The following is an 18,912-nucleotide window of genomic DNA, read 5'->3' on the forward strand; positions in this document are numbered from 1 at the left end:
TCAACGGGAGACACCTTTGTTGTAAACAAATTCAACACAAGGGCTCTTTGGTGTCGTGGATGATTACGTTACTGTTGATCATCTGTCCATCATCGTATAAAGCCCGCCCTGACAATTTGATTGGTCCGAACAGCTCTGGTTCGAGCATTGTTGCTCCACAACGGATCAAGTCCAGACCAAACTTCCCGACCTCAAATGTTGTGGGCGGGGCTTAGTTCGGCTGGCATCCAGGCTATGTGGACTGTGTCTACAAAGATGAATGTGCTGTTCTGAGGACATAGAAATTAGGAGAACACATAGAGATAGGAAAAGGCACAGAGAGATGGGATAAAAGTGATATTATTAAAACCTCAATAAATGGACCTTAGTCAGGGTAGACAACATATTTTATTTATTGTGAATTAAAATGAGGCTGTGAGCTGTATTTCTGTATTTCTACATCACGCAACATCATGGTATAACAGCAACCTCACAGCATGGTCACTAGTGTTCTCCTCAAGGAGGGATTGTGTTTATCCGTTCCATGAACTTCTACTTTGTCAAGGAAGATAATGATCACACCTACGTTAAGTGTTGTAAAGTAAAGTCAGCTGGACACCTTAGTTTCCACAAACCACTGAGGGGGGAAGAGCCCAGTGTTTTGGGGCATTTTGTGGAAAACCAAATGATTTAATTTATGAAATGAAATCAATGCCCCTTCCTTGTCTTTTTTTGGCTATATTGAGCTCTCAAATCATTAGGTTGGGACAGAGTTGGTGGCTGTTATAGTAGTGGGCATGTTTTGGTTACCAGTTTGCCGTATAGAACAAAGGGTCTCCCTTCTGAAGCTATTCAATTTCATTTCGATGCCTTTTCATCCTGAGCATTCATAATTAGACAGCGCATAATGAGACTTCCTTGCACTCAGGCATTATAATGAGAGACAGAGCAGCAGAATGGCTTAACAGTTGATGTCTAAGTGCTGTTGTAGGGCATACAGCATGTTTTGCATGCTTGAATAGTGCGGTATCTGGTTATTGTGTTTAAAACAAGCAGAGTTCATTTGAAAAGGATGTTTATGATTGTGTCGTGTAGTTTCTGATATCCAGAGATCATCCAGTCAGTCCTGCTTCACCCAATCATTCTCTTGCTGGCAGCTAATCAGAAGAGCCTTTCAGTAAACACACACCAGTATTGACTGGGAGCCTCATGCTATCTTTCCATTACAGAGAGCTCCTCCTTCTCCTTACTTGCCTTGGCATGAGAGAGATGAATCAATCTCTGTAGTAAAGAACTCTATTGCTGGTCTGTGTTTAACCTTTGCAATAACTTATTTCTGGTTGAAGAGATACCAGCTCTTTTATAGCTGGTGCTTCCAGAAGTCACATTTCTTGTGGCAACTCCAACATACAGAGTCTTTTATAGATGAACGTGTGCAGTTTAAAAGCTTCACTTAGGCTACTACTATGTTGTGTTTATGTTGACTAGTAGAGCATGAGATTTGACTGAAATGCATTGATAATATTGACAAGATCCCGCACTGACTGTCTTTCTATCTCATGATCAAGTAATTACTGTAGGTGCCTGGCCAGATGTTTTCATGTCTGCCAGTTCACTAAGGTTGCAGAGGGTTAATGAGTTCTCAGAATGGTTAAGCTTGCTTCAGTGCAATTGTAGTTATTGCAGCAAAAGGAGGAAAGTATTTCTGGTTCAAGTCACGTTTCTATCCCACCAGCAATTATTGGCCAGTTGTTGTTGCCAAACCATCCCAAATGAAGAGCTTCAGTAAATGCTCATTGGCTCACAGGTCACGATCAGCTGTCTTTTGAAAGATACTTGAAATGTACAAGCTGCTTTTTGATCTCATGGGACTAAAATGGTCTTGTGTTCCTCGACCACTTCCTCGCTCAGGATGAAAGAGGCTTCGCTTCATGACACTGGCACACAAAGCTCTGAATTTTTATCTTCAGATCAGAGGATTTCACAATGGTACAAGGAATCAACATGTTTCCCGTGATGTCTGATCAAGAGATTTCGGGCTGAGTCTGATACTGGCAGCTTAAACAAGTAATATAAAATGTGGTTAAGCTGGAACATTCAATAAAATCACAAACATCTGTATAGACCCATGTGCTCAGTAGAGGTTTACCAGTCAACAACCATTTTTTTTTCAAATATAATTTTTTTCAAATATCATTTTCTGAGAAATAACAATGAAACTTAGTGAAAAACAACTTTAACCCTCTGGGGACCAGAGTGTTTTTGGGGCCCTTGGGATGTTTTGACATGCACTGACATTTGTGCTTTTTTCAGTTATTAATAAACATGTTAATGGCAAAGGTGTAAATTCACTCTATATAGCACAGACGGGACTACCATGATAAGTGAGCAACATGTATGTACATGTTTGTATTTTTAAGAGAATAATGTTTATGCGTGGTTATTGAAAAAAAATAAAGTTGCTGAAATAAGACCACAAAACACATATTGATTATTTCTTCACAATACTTTTGAAAATTGTATCACATAGTCTAGAATATTTGCTCCAAAACTATGTGAGAATCATCCTGACTACTCATTCAGATAAGTCAATAAAGTATTTTACATTTTTAATGACGTGTTTTGTTTGAGAAAGCTTTATGCAGGAGGCGTGATCTCTCATTAATATGTGTGGCATTTCACACCTGAGAAAGACAAAGACCCTCCCCATAATGGCCCTATTAGATGCTATCAGGCCATATCATTACAGGAGCCTTGCACAAAGAATGAGGAGATTTAAAAAAAGAATGGCTTTTAGATTGTTTGGATTTATATAAGGAAAATACAGGGTGCATACGTCTGGACACTTCTATCACACACCCTTCACCATATAGACATGGTTTTATTTCAGTTCAAAGTTCAAAGTTAGAGTTGGAAACATCTTGAAAAGAAAATGGTCTTTTTCCATAAATGTCTTAGTTTGATCATACATATTTCAAAGTTGAGGATTCATTATTTTGATATAGCTTGAACAAACACTATAACATCTTAGTTGATTAGTTTATTGACAAAACATACTATATATTTAACATATGAGCAGAAACTCCTAACAAAAGCTTATTTGATGTCTATTTTAGAGTAAAAACTTTACCCAAAACAAGTCAACGAAATGTTGTCTTTTATTTAGTCTGTAACAGTACGTATCTGTGCGTTCATTCATTCATTCATTCATTCATTCATTCATTCATTCATTCATTCATTCATTCATTCATTCATTCATTCATTCATTCATTCATTCATTCATTCACACACACACACACACACAAACATAATTCACATTTAAACAGTATGCTATTTTTCCGTTTACAGACACTAACGTTATTCTATATCGCGATTAGAACAAAGCACTTGCATAAAACACTTACTTCTCAGCTGAATCTGTTGCTCCTCCTCGAAGTAAAAATAAACCAGCACTTGTTCTGTGGTAAATTGTCCCAGGATTGTTCCTCATATAGCCGCGCAAGACGACAGTAGATTAATCTGACTAAAAAATAATGTGTGTTTTCAGAGTTTATGGAATGTCTCAATGTGTTGCTTCAAATATTTGCGTTTGAATAGCGCGTGCTCTCCGTGGGCGTGTCACATTACCAGAGATAATCAGCTGAGAGAACGATAATGAGACGGGCTGACACGTCTCTCTTTTTATATAGATGACATAAACGGAGAATATTAATTTTAGTTTTGAATCGGATCATTTAAAAGTACAAACTCAAATGATTTAAAAGATATATTGCTTATGGCTGGGTGAATAGTATTAGCTGAGTTGTGTTGAAGATTAGAGACGTGCTCCAGAAAAAAAGTTCACGGTGACCGAGAGGCAGAACGCACACCCTGTTTATTTTCTTTATTTTACAAAAGCACAATATTTTATTTTTCGATTGTATGTGGGCACATAAAAAAGTAGACATTTAACAGATTATTTTCTCATATTTCTTTGCTCTATATGAACAGAAATGATGGTAGTACTTTAAGTCTATTTTTCTGCTATGTGAAAAAAAACGAGCAAAACGCGCCGGCGCGTTTCTGGTCCCCAGAGGGTTAATGACCTTCACATTTTTACATCAGAAATTAAAAACTTGCTCATCATGGAAGTTATACACCATTGTTTAGATGTTTATACCTTAAGCATGTTTTTGTTCCTCTTGTTTTGCAGTCACAGAGACCTGAAGCCAGAGAACCTGCTGCTGGATGAAAAGAATAACATCAGGATAGCAGACTTTGGCATGGCTTCTCTACAGGTTGGAGACAGTCTCTTAGAAACCAGCTGTGGGTGAGTCATACCCCATCTTCCTGCAACAATTAGCAGCATACGTGAAACATGTTTTTCATAAAACAAGGGGAAACCACATTTGGAGCATAAATAAACTGTTTAAATTTCATAATCATGCTTAATTTGGCTAAAACATTACATGCTAATGTAATTGTTTGATTTGCATTTTGATCTGAATAGAATTCAAGTATACATTTAGGCTTGGATTGACATGTCCCCTTCACATGAAATGGCTATTGAGAAGAATAGCGTCGTATTGAGAAGATGCTATTGAGAGATTTGAAAAGTATGCTAGTCCAAAACTAACAAAATCCCTCCCATTGATTCCTCCCAAATGAACCAAGTGGTGACACCACTTGGTTCATTTGCATACATCATTATGATAGGAGCCAGAGAAATGGCACAATATTAACAACTGATGGCTGTAACTGAAGGACTAAGTCTTGCATTGAGACACTCGGCTGAGCCTGCTGCCACTGAGGCACTTCCTGAACTGCGACTATTAGTGAAACATATGAATATGATGGCCTGACCCCACTCTGGCTTTCATAGTCCCTGTGAATGTGTAATGCAGGCCATTAGAGGCACCATTATCAATGAAAACGAGAGGGCTAGGTGCCAAAGTGCAGAGCATATTATCACGGATAGAGATTAATCAAGACTTTAAAATCCGCCCCAAGTGTCCAGACCATAGCTTTGACTTTAGTCGGAGTACTTCTGCTCCTATTAGCCATCACTAAAATGGTGCCAGGGCTTTGATGCTTTCCTTCGACTGAGGCGTGCTGTAATTATTGATTGTGACTTTCCCATCTCTAGGCACAGATATGACAGTTTTTAATTAAACACATTCATCTTTAGGCTCCTCGTATGCTGTCTGCTTGACACAAATGTATTCTGTTTACCACGGTTAATGGACTCCAATTGAATTTGAAAGGGGCAGACCCCTCACGTATGAACACAGCAAGGCAGGACGACTAACACAGAGCCTCCCAGTCATACCTCTTTGCCATGCATTCATTCATTTGGATCTGAGGCTCATTCCTTGCCGAGTGGATGGACTGACCTAATTTTGAAATACCTTTAGTTCTGAAAAGTGTCTCTGCCATATTTGGTAATTTTGTGTGAAGGGGTGGTTACATAAAAAAAATGGCCATGGCTGCTTGGAATTTCAGTCTATTTAATTAGATCCCCCTCCACAACCTCCATTCAAGTGAAACTAGATTACCCACAATGCAGTGCACTGTACCACTGGTCATATTTGGACCATTACTCTATGTCCCCTAAGCTTGCAAGTTTGATAATAACATCAAAGAAACCTTTCTTTGCTGCTTCTTGTTCTCTGAGGCATTACCAGCACTAACTAACTGGCACAAAGTCAGATTAGCTCAGAGTAATAACCATGCTAATGTCAAGAGAAAAAAAAGTCGATTTAATTGTTTATGACTCTTTTAACCAGCTTCCCTCAAGTCAGACAAACAGTGCTTGAGGAATAACATAAAATATCTTTAAAAAAATGATTAACCGCATTTTGGTCTATATGAGTAATTTCTCTTCATCAGGGTCTTTTCACAACAGCTTAATCACCCCCTGTGGCTTCCCTGATTTGCCATATCAATCCTCCCTCATGTTCCTATCATAGGGGATATCCATGGCACACATACAGAAATCAGGCTTCTGCAGGAAAAAAAAAAACACTGCTGGAACCGTTATTGTAGTTTAGTTTGCAAGATAATGAGGCGGAGAGTATCTGTTTATAGTGCATCACATGAGTTTCTTAACATGGTCTTGAGAATATTTTGACATTGTAAGGTCATAGCAATTAACTAAATGCCCTGACACAGGGGATCTGATTTTTAAAGGGTAAACCTATATACTTTGCTAAATATGGAGTCGTTTTTTTATAGTAAGACTTAATAAGTTTCACTTCATATTAGTTAATGCATTAGGCATCGAACTAACACTAAACAACATTATTTGTTAATGTAGGTTAATGTTAATTTAAACATGTACAAAGACATTTTTAACATTCAAGTTGTATAATGCCAAATTTACATTGAAAGGTGCAAAGAAGCGCTACTGAAGTGCCATTGGGTGTCTACACAGAATTTTTAATACTGCTCAGAGATTGCATAAATGCTTTGATAGTAGGGGATGAGGTGGGTCAGAACAGGCATAATTTAGTTAGCTTTTAAATGGTATTATTATGTCTTTACACTGTATTTTGATAAGGCACAGAGCAGCCTTAACTTGGCTGTGTAGTTTGTGTATTATGGATGAACATGAAGTAAGAGTGAACGATAGTGTATTTATAAATGAACACTGACCTAGATTAATAAATGCTGTAAAAAAAAAGGCTATTTATTGTTAGTTCATGATATTTAATGCTTTTAAAAAGAAACCTTATTGTTAAGTGTTCAGTGCATTCAGTGTGTATAAAATGACACAAATGCATGTATGACATATTCACAGAAACAATAATACTTTGTTTCATCACATTATTGTGATAGTAATAGCTTATATTTCTTTCCACCCAGAATGAATGAGGCACCAGCTAGAAGGTGTTTGTTACATGTATAAATTGGACACAAAAGCAAATTGAAATTGCTGAGCGAGAGCATGTTGCATTAACACTTAATTTGGTATAAAAACCTTGCAATGTGCTATTGGAAACAGCAATAATAGCTTTCTCTTACAATGAGCAGTAAGCAGAGAAAGCAAACCATTAAATGGATGCATTATCAATATAGACTCAGTCTACATAATGGTATATGACACCTGCAATGAAGAAACAGGCATTTATAGAGAATTGGTGTTGATAAATGGAGAACTGCTTCTGATGATGTGCAACGCCGTTAAAATGCATTACACAATTCACATGATTACACGCCTGTTTTACACACTCCCAGCTGAAAGTTATTGCAATATAATGTTATATTATTGGATCATTTGACAACAGCTTATATAGGGTGGTTAGACATAGGGCTGTTTGTCAGAAAGGATGATGTGAAGATCCTCATGCAAATCACAAGGAGTTATTACTGAATTAGTGTACTGCATGTTTCCTCGGTGTATAAGTCCCAATGGGTGTTTTTGCCAAGGTTGGGTGAGGATGATGATGACATATTGTCCTGTTTTCTTTCAGATCCCCTCACTATGCCTGTCCAGAGGTTATAAGGGTAAGTACGTGCTCTCAGTGGCATCTCTCATAATGGGGATTTCTGTCCACTTCTAACTTCTCTCTCTCTCTCTCTCTGACAGGGGGAGAAATATGATGGCAGGAAAGCAGATGTATGGAGCTGTGGAGTCATTCTCTTTGCACTTTTGGTGGTGAGTGAACGCTTTTTTGTGGCAGAAACTTCATTTTGTGTCATATAATTCTGCTGTAATGTAGCCCCCTGCCCTTATGACAAATTTGAGCCTCTCAGCAGGATGCAATGGAAAAAAAGAATTCCCCTCTAAAAGTCTATCAGAGGATGTGGGAGAATCCAGACAAAGATATTTCAATGGTGGCTAATCAGCTAAGCAAGAGTTGGGTTTTAAGAGAATCAAGGTGTTATACCGGCTCTGTAGTCAGAGCTTACAAGATTGACAATACCAAAGCTGCACTATGGTTTCCCACTTCAGCTGGTGAATCATCTTTATATCAGACATAAGTGAGATCAGCTCTATTTTTTTCCATCATGCTGAGCGTTTCATGAATCTACTTTTATCTTCCTACTCTTACTTACTTAGACTGTAAAAGATATCAAGATTTTGGAGGATGGATTTAAGCTATAATTCGAGTGGCGTGCTTTTGTCAAACCTTTAAAAATCTCTTTTTTGGGGGATGGCAAGATTTTTTTTATGCTTTTGAAAGAAGTATTTTATGCTCACCAAGGCTGCATTTTATTTATCAAAATACAGTAAAAACAGTACAATTGTGAAATATTATTATAATTTAAAATAACTTATTTCTTTTTGTACTTATTTCTGTGATGGAAAAGCTGAATTTTCAGCATCATCACTCCAGTCTTCAGTGTCACATGATCCGTCAGAAATCATTCTAATATGATGATTTGCTGCTCAAAAACATTTCTTACTGTTGAAAATTGTTGTGATTTTGTTTGTTTTTGTGATTCTTCGTGGAATAGAAAGTTAAAAAGAACATAGATAGATAGATAGATAGATAGATAGATAGATAGATAGATAGATAGATAGATAGATAGATAGATAGATAGATAGATAGATAGATAGATAGATAGATAGATAGATAGATAGATAGATAGATAGATAGATAGATGGATGGATGGATGGATGGATCTGAATCCACCAAAAACACATCTGATTTTGAACTGCTCCTGACAGCTGCTTTCAATGCCTTCAACCTCAAATTGATCGGCTGCCATCCTGCATTTTTTACCTCTTATTTGCATAGTTAAACATTCCTTAACTTTTTGACGTTCTCACTGCTTACTCTGCACCGCTGTCAATCCCACAATCCCCCATGCAAGCCTGCTGCTGAGCTCTAGTAACTGAAAATGCCCGCTCAGCTCCGCGCCAGTGGACACGTATGGTGACACCAAGCTGTTGATCAACTTTAGAACTTTCTGATCCATGCTTGTTTTACTTTTCCAATATCAAATATCTGAGACAAATGGCACTAGCTTATAATTAAATCATTCTCAAACCAGACAACAACTCCTCTGATGCTCTGAACGCAGACGGCCTGCTTTGATACTGGATAATCAAGCTGGTCCAAGTGTAATTACTGTTCAAGACCATGAGCCCAACACAATCCCATCCCAGCAGAACCGTTTGCCCCAGTGAAATTGGGAAGCCAATTGATTCCCTGTTCTCTTCTGTGTTTGTGTGCTCCATTATAACTGCTTCCTCTTCTCAAACCAATCAAATTATTCCTGCATGTCCCTGGAACCTGTTCTTTGATGTTTCAATGCTCAAAGACCTTTTATTAGAGTAATCTGCATTCTTTTTATTTTTCTTCTCTCCACTTTGCTAGTATTTGCTTGATTATATCATCTTTTACATGGCCCTGTCGTCAGTCATGCTTGTGAATTTTCTGTGTCATTTATCAAGCGCTGACATCTCAGTAGTGTCGGGGCCCTGATGGGTCTCTCTGATGTGAAAATGATGAAGTGTATCTGGCACAAAACAAAGCTAATTATCAAAGCACAATCATCTCTCTGCACCAGCCTTTTCTTTATTTATTTTGCGTCCCACTTCCTGTGTAGCAATCCTTTATAAAGCTCTCTAAAAAATAGTGGGTGTGCTTTCTCTTTGTCAAAGCATTCATCACTTCTATCCCTTCAATTTTACCACATTTTTTCACCACCATACCTCCCTGTAATTCCAAATCTCAAGAGGAAAAATGATGCAAAAAGCTATTTAAATGTTCATTTTTGATATTCAAATGGGGGTTTTTAAACGATTCACGGTTTAAAAGTTTGGGGTCTGTAATATCTTTGAAATGAAGTAATACTTAGTTAGCCAGGATGCAATAAATTGATAAAAAAGACAGTAGTGAGGGGGGAGGGGGATGGGGTTGTCCCTCTTACTAAATATGAGCGCAACAGTTCTGACATGTACAATATTTCTCTCTGTCAGGGTGCTTTGCCCTTCGACGATGACAACCTGAGGAACTTGCTGGAGAAAGTGAAGCTCGGGGTCTTTCACATGCCCCATTTCATTCCTCCAGACTGCCAGAACCTCCTGAGGGGGATGATCGAGGTGGACGCCACCAAACGATTCACGGTCAGATTTTTGACAATTTCATCTTATACTATCATTGTTCAAACCTTGTTAAACCTGATACCATAAGAGTTTCTAAAACAAATAATAATTATTTATCTCTTAAATAGCTCATGTTGCCTTGGGAATCATGGGTGGTGACAGCTCACATGTGCACTACACTGTCTAAAGATGCTGGTTGGCTGTTCAGTTCTACAGACATCTACAGTATATTAAGCTGATTTCTCTTAAATAAGTGTTATGAGTCTGAGAGCTCTTCTGCTTCTGAGCTGTCACTTCAGGTCAACACACAGCAGCACTAATCCAACCATCCTGTCTGTCCGGATCTCACACATTAGCTTCAAAAACCTTGCGTGTCTGCGCTTCTGTCTATCTCTTTCTTTCTTTCTTTCATGGTCTCCTCATCTCTCTGCTCTTCTCCCTTAGCTACTGTTTTCATTGTTCTGCTTCGGAGCAGCCCCCCTTTTCCATATAACATGCTGGAGTGACAAGGGGTATATAAGCTTGTCCTAAAACCAACCCTTTGAAATGCTCCAGTTTCATTTTTTTGCTTTCCAGAGAAAACAGATAGCTGTCTTCACTGCCCACATCTCTCAGTGATTGAAAACAATAGTGCTCTCCTAGGAAGGATCCAAACATAGCCCATTTCCTGTGCGGTTTGTCAGTTATATAAAAGAGATCTTTTGTATGATTCCAGAGTGGGAAGGAAGTCGATACTGTCTTATTGCCAGTTTGAAATATTATCTTATAGACCTAGTTAAGACAATCCAATAGAGTATTGCTGAGTACTAAAAGTACTACAGTTTTACAGACATGTGGACAATGCATCATTGTTTCTTGCACGCTGTCACGTCAGCACACATTCAAGGGGGAATTCACTGCACCGCTTATCTGCGCACACTGATTCTGTAAAGGAAGTTAAAGGCCCACGTAATCTGTGCTAAATGCAATTTGCATGGCACAATTCATGATCTTGCTGATCGCAATCATTTCATCATCATTTGATGAATTACTGCTGCCATCAGTGATAGAAAATATACAAAAACAGCTCTTTTAAATCAGTGCTGTGGCACAAATATAGCCAGGCTTAGATTTTCTCTACTACATTATTCTGTAATGACAATTATCTTATTTTTTTTTTTTTTTTTAACATAAAATATGAGTCTCTTTAGAAAAAAATAAGTTAATAAAATAATTAAAATTAAAATAATTTCTTAATTTAAGTTTCAGAAGTTTTAAGAGCGGACGGTTTTTCATGGTTCCCACACTTTTTAACTAACCATTTTTACAACATGATATTTCTAGTAGTGTTGTCACGATACCAAAATTATTGTTTCGATACCAATACCAAGTCAAGAATTGCGATTTGGATACTTTTTCGATACTTTTCCTGAAAAGGGAGAAACACTCAAATATCATTGCTGTGCTTTATTTTAAAACTGGGACAACATTCTAATCATATAACACACTAATAAATGAACATATGAACAGCATATAGGCTATATTAACCATTTGAACAAAATATGAAATATGAAAAATATAAAAAATAAATTAGAGCAATGGCATTCAAGGTAAAAAAATAAATAAATATAGCAGCATTATCTCAGTTATCATAAGAAACATAAGATTTTATCAATATCAATGCCACTGACGATTCTGCTTATCGATCCGATTCTTTAACGATTCTCTTATCGATTCCTGATAGCACTGTGTGGAAAAAAGTAGTCAAGGGGGGGGGGGGGGGGGTTATTTGTTTTAAAAACTTACACTTGAGTATGCAAACTGTAGCCTACTTTTTATGTAATTTATGAAACCTTATTACAAAGTGTTAGCGATTAGTTATACACCGATTCAGACAGATCAGTTGTTTTAACCATTCATTAAAACGAATCGGTTCAAATGAGTCATTAGTTCGCGAATTGGATGTGTCATTATCGGACGTGTGCGCGTTGTGTGATTATCCCGGCGGTTAGGACATCCCACAAGATTTGTGTCACCACAGAAAACATTTCATGACTGGATAGTTTTTTTCGTTTATTTAAAGTGTGGTTTATGTCAGCTGAATGTGCGGAACGCTTTTCAGAGAAGATAAGGCAACGTATTTTACCACAATTTACTCCTAGCGGTAATTCAGGAAAACATTTTTTTAATTAATTTGATTAATATGTGCGAGGGAGAGAGAGAGAGAGAGAGAGCAAGACAGCGCTTAGTTTAGAGACGGTGAAGCCTTGTTTATACTTTCGCTTGGCTACGCAGAAAGAGAGTGCGCGTTCAGTTCACGCGCCCTGTCACACGCGCATGAGGAGAAAAACACAGACGTCCATAGGGAGGCACTGGAAGCGTGCGTTGCACACACCAACATGCAATACTCTCTTACAAATCTGGAACGCGGTCATTCTTAGAAGTATCGATACTAATAAATTTAGGTATCGTGAAGTTTTTAATTTCCGAGTATCGCGATACTTTTGAAGTATCGGTGCACCGTGCAACACTAATTTCTAGTCTTTTGTGATTTACTGCAAATATTTAAATATTTCAAATTTCAAATATTTTAGAGCTTGACATAACTAGAGTTTTTATTTTATTTATTGTTAAAATGTCTTTTGAACTGACTTGACCTTTTCCATGTCTAGAAATCACACTTTTAAATTACACTGCCAAGATTTCCAAGATTGTGAGAAACCCTGGTTCTTCAAAGACAAAAGCAGTTGAGGGGGTGAATTAAAATAAGAAATATATTGAAATAAATAGTTTTAGCTTATTTGCTTGTTTTGTCTTATTTAAAAAAAAAAAAATTTATAAATTGAAGTCATCTTGAGACCCCATTGGAAGTTTACTGAGGCCCCTTGTGGACCCAGATCCCCTGGTCTGGAACCAATGGTTTAAATGCAATTGCATTTAAACCTACTTTCTGCATAACATTAATTGTGCATAAATTGCTCAAACTTTTGTGAAAAATATCTCAAATAGGCCTGAATTGTATAGAAAGGAGCTCTAAAAACTGGATTACAGGTGAGTATGTAATACAGGTCATCATATAAGTAAACCAGCAAGTATTTTGTTTAAATATTCCAGTTCAGTGTGTTGTTCCTCACAGACTCTGCATCACGTCAAGTGCTGAATGTTTGCTTCTGAAAGGACACATGCTCTGTTGATTCTGTTGCTAACTATTGAGAATGATCTCAGTTGGTCTTAAAGTTATTCCTGTTGGTATTACATGCACATGCAGAACAACCATTCACTTTCATGGGTTGCTGTTGTTTTTGTTCTGCGGGCCTACAGCAGCTGACTGCTGAAATGTACATGTCTTTGTAGCTTCCCCACTTAAACCCGGAGAGATCAGAGGATGCGACATGAGAGAGAGATTAGAAATGGCCAGCAGGAAACTGCCTGACGTTCAGAGATGGATTCAGTGCTTTTATTGTCATGCTCTGCTGTCTTTGTGTGGCTCTGTTAATGGTTAGATAATGGTTTAGCTCATGTGTCTTTCTCTCTTTACAGTTAGAACAGATACAGAAGCACACATGGTACATGTGAGTATAAACTTCACTTTTTATTTGTCGTCACATGCCTGTTTTTAAGTGTGTGTCTGCGCGTGTTTGTGGTCCTGGTAAACCCTACGTTATCGGAACAAAATGTCCCTACAAAGATGTCAATACCCGAAATCATTGTCCTTATGGGCAACTTTTTTGGTCGTGCGTGTGTGTGTGTGTGCGTGTGTGTGTGTTTAGAGAAGAGCCTTAATCTCTAGCTGGCTGGCTTCACTCAATGTTTGTGCCCTCTAAGCAATAGCTTGTTTTTATTTTGAACTGCTTAATTTTTTAACACACATTCCTCCAGTATCCAACTTTTTGCATTAGTCATGATTTGTTACTGGGGCCCAGGGTTATCATTATTTCGATTATTTTTTATATATATATATATATATATATATATATATATATATATATATTGTATTTCTGTTTAATTTAAGTGTAATTTTAATTTTTGCATTTTCAGTTTTTCTAGTTTCAGTAAACTGGTGTAACTAAATAATTTAATTTCTCAGCACTCTCTTGTTTTATTGCTGTCTAGGGGCATTTTCATGTTTAATGCAGGCAGGTTGTAAATGTTTCATAAGTTTTATAATATACCATGTATTAAAAAACTAAAATTCATGGTCATTTTGTATTTTATTTTATTTTGTTTTCGAGTAATAAAAATGTTATTTATTTTAGTTTCAGTTTTTTTTTTTCCGGTAATGTTTTATATCATTTAACAAAATGCTTTCATTCAATTTTAGTTTTCATAGATTATAATAACACTGCTGGGCCAGACAGAATCTGTAGACTTTTTCTATACATTTTTCTATTTTAAGGTGTTATTGTTACAGTGTAATTATATATTTAAGAACTGAGTAATATTAATTAACTACATGTACTTACTTATAGGGTTAGGATAGGATTAGGATTTGGTTGAGGGTAATATTAATTAACTAATGCATGTAATTATGCATAATTTAGTGTTATATCTATGGTAAATACATGTAACATATGTAACAAGGACACTGTAAAATGTTAAAGTGTTACCAACTTTATTTTTTATAATGGCTCCATAGATTTTTTTGGGAGAAAATCTTTAGATTTTTTAATGAAAATGTTTTAATATAAGCTAAGAGTCTTCTACACTGGTAAATGGAAGCATTATTCAGATTCGGTAAAATACTTAAACAAACGTGCGGGGAGGCGGTTCATTTGTAAAGTGATGGGCGCTTCAAATCTCCAGAGCTTTCTGTGGTCGCAGACTCCATGTGGAGTGCCTGTTTGTGACTTATACCACCAGCAAAGATCCCAGAATACACCAGAGGCGAATACCATGTGTGCTCAATTTATGAAAAATAAACAAGAAACTAGATTATTTCACATGCATGTAATTATGAAATTAAGAAACTAGATTAAATCACATGCTCTTGTTCTGATCGTCTACACATCTTTGCATTTGTTCTCAGAGGAGGGAAGAACGAGCCAGAACCAGAACAGCCGGTGCCACGGAAAGTTGCGATTCGCATGCTACCCTCCACTGAGGACATCGACCCAGATGTGCTGGAAAGCATGCACTCGCTAGGCTGCTTCCGAGACAAGAACAAACTGATGAAAGACCTGCTGACAGACGAGTGAGTAACTAAGACAGAGACTCTACACCTCACAGTCACCTCAGACAGGTTGTTTCCCATGATACCAAAGTGTTTTTTTTTTTTGCCCATGATTAGACAAGACTGACTGCGTTTCCTTTGGGAGAACATATGTGAGGGTATTATTATTTTACATCCTTGTTCTTTAGGGTTAGTAAACACGCATTACAGCATCTTGTCTGCAGGCTATTAGAGAAGCCCATTCACTCCCGCTCATCTGTCATCTTCCGCACTCGCACAATTACCACCCGCACGCTCCACTGTGCGCGATCACTTGGTTAGACCCCCTGATAGATGGCCTGGGTGTTCCCTCCTAAAACATCACGGCCTCTGTCTCTTCTCTTGCCCAGCGTTTAAACGCAATTCAGATGGCGCCTGCAGCAAATACGGTCATATTTACTTCCCGCTGTGTGGTCCGGGGCGGAAAAATTCAACACAAGACCTCTCGCTGGGAGAATTTCAAGACTTTTTGAACTCGCCCAGACTCTTTTTCGGATATTTTATGTCTTCGTGCATCATTAATGAAATAAGTGATATCCTGTGATCTCTGCAGGATGTCTTTTAGCTCTCTGGGAATGAGGTGCTTGCTACTCTTTGCTCTTTAACTAATGATGTTAATAAGCCTGAGCTGAGGATTATTCTTGAGCACCGCAGATTTTACTGTATATCAGAAACATTTTGTTCCTCTGTGCCCTTTCCACCTCCAGAGATAACCAGGAAAAGATGATCTACTTCCTTCTGCTGGACCGTAAGGAGAGATATCCTAGCCATGAGGATCAGAATCTACCACCCAGAAATGAGATCGGTAAGAACAATTCAGTCAGTTTGCCTGTTAAGTATTTAATTTGTTTGTTGTGGGTAAGTTTCATTAAAAAAAAGGATACATTTTGAGCAAAAGACTGAGAAAATCACGTTTTTGTTAAAGACTACAACCAGATCGGATTCAGAATGATGATCAAAACATAGATGGAGTAGATTGAGTCCATCAACACCCCTAATGCTTGCACACAGTCATTTAGCTCGTCCTGGGTCGACATTTCATTCAGTGACATAATATCGCGTTATTTTACATATGCATATGATTACATATGAGATCGCTTGTTTCTGCATCTTCCTCGCACGTGTTTGTCCGGTGAGGTCTGGTTGGGAAGAAACGGATGGTCCGGCTCAGCGATCTCATATCGCACGATCTTATTAACTGCTTATCTCCTGAACTGCCATTTTCTTCAGCATATTCAGCGCAAATCCCTCCTTGCATTTCGAGGGTTAATGTAATAGGGTAGGTTTAGGGTTCAGAATTCGTTGTAGCTTAGCATTGAATGAAATCAGCACTAGTCTTGTCACAATACTGGAATTTCTAACTTTTGATACGATACCTTGAAAAGTATCGATATTCAATACAATTTTCGATACCATGGGGGAAAAAAACGCTGCATATACTATTGTCATATTTTTTTTTGTCCATCTATTGAAAGTCTAAGCAATCAAAAATTTCTTCTGAGGAGATCACTTTATGTGATAAAACTTTTAAGCTTGTTTCATATATAAACATTGATCAATGAATTACCCTTACAATTATCTCACAAATATTTGCTAACTCAATGTATTTGTTTTTTACAATGGGGTACTTTTGTTGCGATAACTTACACACAGCTCAAGGAAGCTTGATCTTAAATGGTAATTTGAATTTAAAAAAGATAATTAATTATCATTAATAAGCCTCGAAAAAGCTAATTTTGGCAATTGTATGTCAGAGGTGGCTTTATTATGTGTGTGCGCTTCGGATAAGAGCGGGAAATATGCGGGAATGAGTAGAATTATGCGCAATCCCGTGCCGAAATTCAGACCCGGTCACACCAACACTATTTAACCGGAGTGAATGAGATGACTGAATGAGAGAAGAGCAAGAAAGCGCAGCTGGTATCGATGAATCGATACTGCAGTATTGTAATCGTTTCAGATATTTCAGTATCGATACATAATACATAAAAAAAAAAAAAAAAAAAATATTTTAATGGAGGATCATGAAAACATTATTTTCAATAGATGAATGTGTTTAGTGATGAATCGTACACAAGACCAGGAACATTTATAATTGAAGTCAATTAGGTCATTTTTTTTGATTCACTACTGTTCAAACATTTGGGGTTTGTAAGATTGTTTAATGTTTTTGAAAGAAGTCTCACCAAGGCTACATTTATTGATCAACAAAACAGTAGAAACAGTAATACATTGAAATATTATTACAATTTAAATTAATCATTCTCCAGTCTTCAGTGTCACATGATCCATTCATTCTAATATGCTTATTTGGTGGTCAGGAAACATTTCTTATTATTATCAATGCTGAAAACAGTTGTGCTGCTCAATATTTTTTTTTTAAACTAATACATTTTCAGGATTCCTTGATGAATAGAAAGTTCAAAAGAACAGCATTTATTTGAAATAGAAATCTTTTTAACATTTATAAATGTCTTTACTGTCACTTGTCATTGATTTCACACATCCTTGCTGAATAAAATTATTCATTTCTTTCAGGAAAAAAAATCTTAATGCGGTTTAAATGCTTGAAGACATTCTGAAAAATATTGTATTGTTTTCATGTGTTTGGGATCATTGCATTTATCATATTCTGGTCTCATCAGATCCACCCAGGAAGCGAGTGGACTCTCCACTCTTGACGAGGCACAACAAGCGGAGGCCAGAGCGCAAGTCTATGGAGGTACTGAGCGTGACAGAGGGCGGTTCTCCTGTTCCTGTGAGACGCGCCATCGACATGGCACAACACGGACAGAGGTACAGCGACACATTAATCGCTCATCTATTATTTACAAAACTCTACCGTCGTAGCAGCAAGTGCCACAGTAAGAAGGGCAGAAAGTATATCACATTTTGTGAAGCCTTGAAAGAAACATTTGAAGACAATGACGTCGTCTGTCATAAAAGCAAAAATAAACTTTGGAACAATGAAGTTCACAGTTATCAGAAGCTGCATACTAGCTTTGCAATGCTTTTTAAATTGCACAAGATCAATGAGCTCAGCTAAATGTGTGGAAAAAGAAAACAATGATTTCAGAGTGTTTTACTGTTCTCTGAAAATCCGTTTCTCAGCTATAATCGGGCAGCATGCTAAATGTGCCATGTGGTAAATTTTGACTTATCAGATTGGTTTGAAGGGGAACAATGGGATTGTTAATGTGCCTTTCATTTTTCTGTATCTTTGACACATTTTGTTACAGATTTGTTTGACTTTTTTACATGTTCATTGTGATCCATTTCACCAGCCCCATGTCCTTTCCCTGTGTAGATGCTTTGGCTCAACTCCATGATTACGAATTACTTATTGTAAATTTACTCTAACTTTACTCTCTCTTACTGTAGTAAATCTGTTTTCAGTAAAAGCTTGGATATCTCAGATGCCAACCCCATACTGCAAAGCAAAGAGGAGAGGTACAAACCACCGCCTTGCTTTCTTTTCTTCTCTGAAGATGCAGTGGGGTTTTTAACACTCGAAACATGCAACAGAGAGTACTGGCCTTTTATTTCAACCACTGACATTTGAGATCTCAAGAGCTTAGCTTGCTTAAGAGGGATTTTTTTCTTTTTAAAAGTGGAAGTCGCACGTGTAAATAAGAGTTTTTTCCTCCCGGTTTGGCCTCTCAGTTTTGGTAAAGCAGCGGCCCTCTGGCTCCCTCCACACACATCAAAA

The 18,912-nt window shown here is 37.4% G+C and overlaps 1 protein-coding gene across 7 annotated transcripts in view; it reads left to right on the top strand.

The window, feature by feature from the left end:
* brsk2b (BR serine/threonine kinase 2b) overlaps positions 1–18,912 on the top strand; it is a 144,055-nt gene that overhangs the window by 105,120 nt on the left and 20,023 nt on the right. For 4 of the 7 annotated variants that reach the window (XM_056259054.1, XM_056259058.1, XM_056259057.1 and 1 more), the window contains exons 5-13: positions 4,172–4,288; positions 7,431–7,464; positions 7,547–7,615; positions 9,890–10,036; positions 13,535–13,566; positions 15,021–15,185; positions 15,911–16,008; positions 17,849–17,999; positions 18,585–18,653. In XM_056259054.1, coding sequence (XP_056115029.1) covers positions 4,172–4,288; positions 7,431–7,464; positions 7,547–7,615; positions 9,890–10,036; positions 13,535–13,566; positions 15,021–15,185; positions 15,911–16,008; positions 17,849–17,999; positions 18,585–18,653 — 882 coding nt within the window. The remainder of the gene's footprint in view (positions 1–4,171; positions 4,289–7,430; positions 7,465–7,546; positions 7,616–9,889; positions 10,037–13,534; positions 13,567–15,020; positions 15,186–15,910; positions 16,009–17,848; positions 18,000–18,584; positions 18,654–18,912) is intronic. The other 3 variants (XM_056259056.1, XM_056259060.1, XM_056259055.1) reach the window with 2 other exon arrangements.

This window comes from Rhinichthys klamathensis, unplaced genomic scaffold (genome assembly GCF_029890125.1).
Source record: "Rhinichthys klamathensis goyatoka isolate OS25496 unplaced genomic scaffold, OSU_Roscu_1.1 h1tg000161l_1, whole genome shotgun sequence".
In the NCBI taxonomy this organism is placed as follows: Eukaryota; Metazoa; Chordata; class Actinopteri; order Cypriniformes; family Leuciscidae; genus Rhinichthys; species Rhinichthys klamathensis.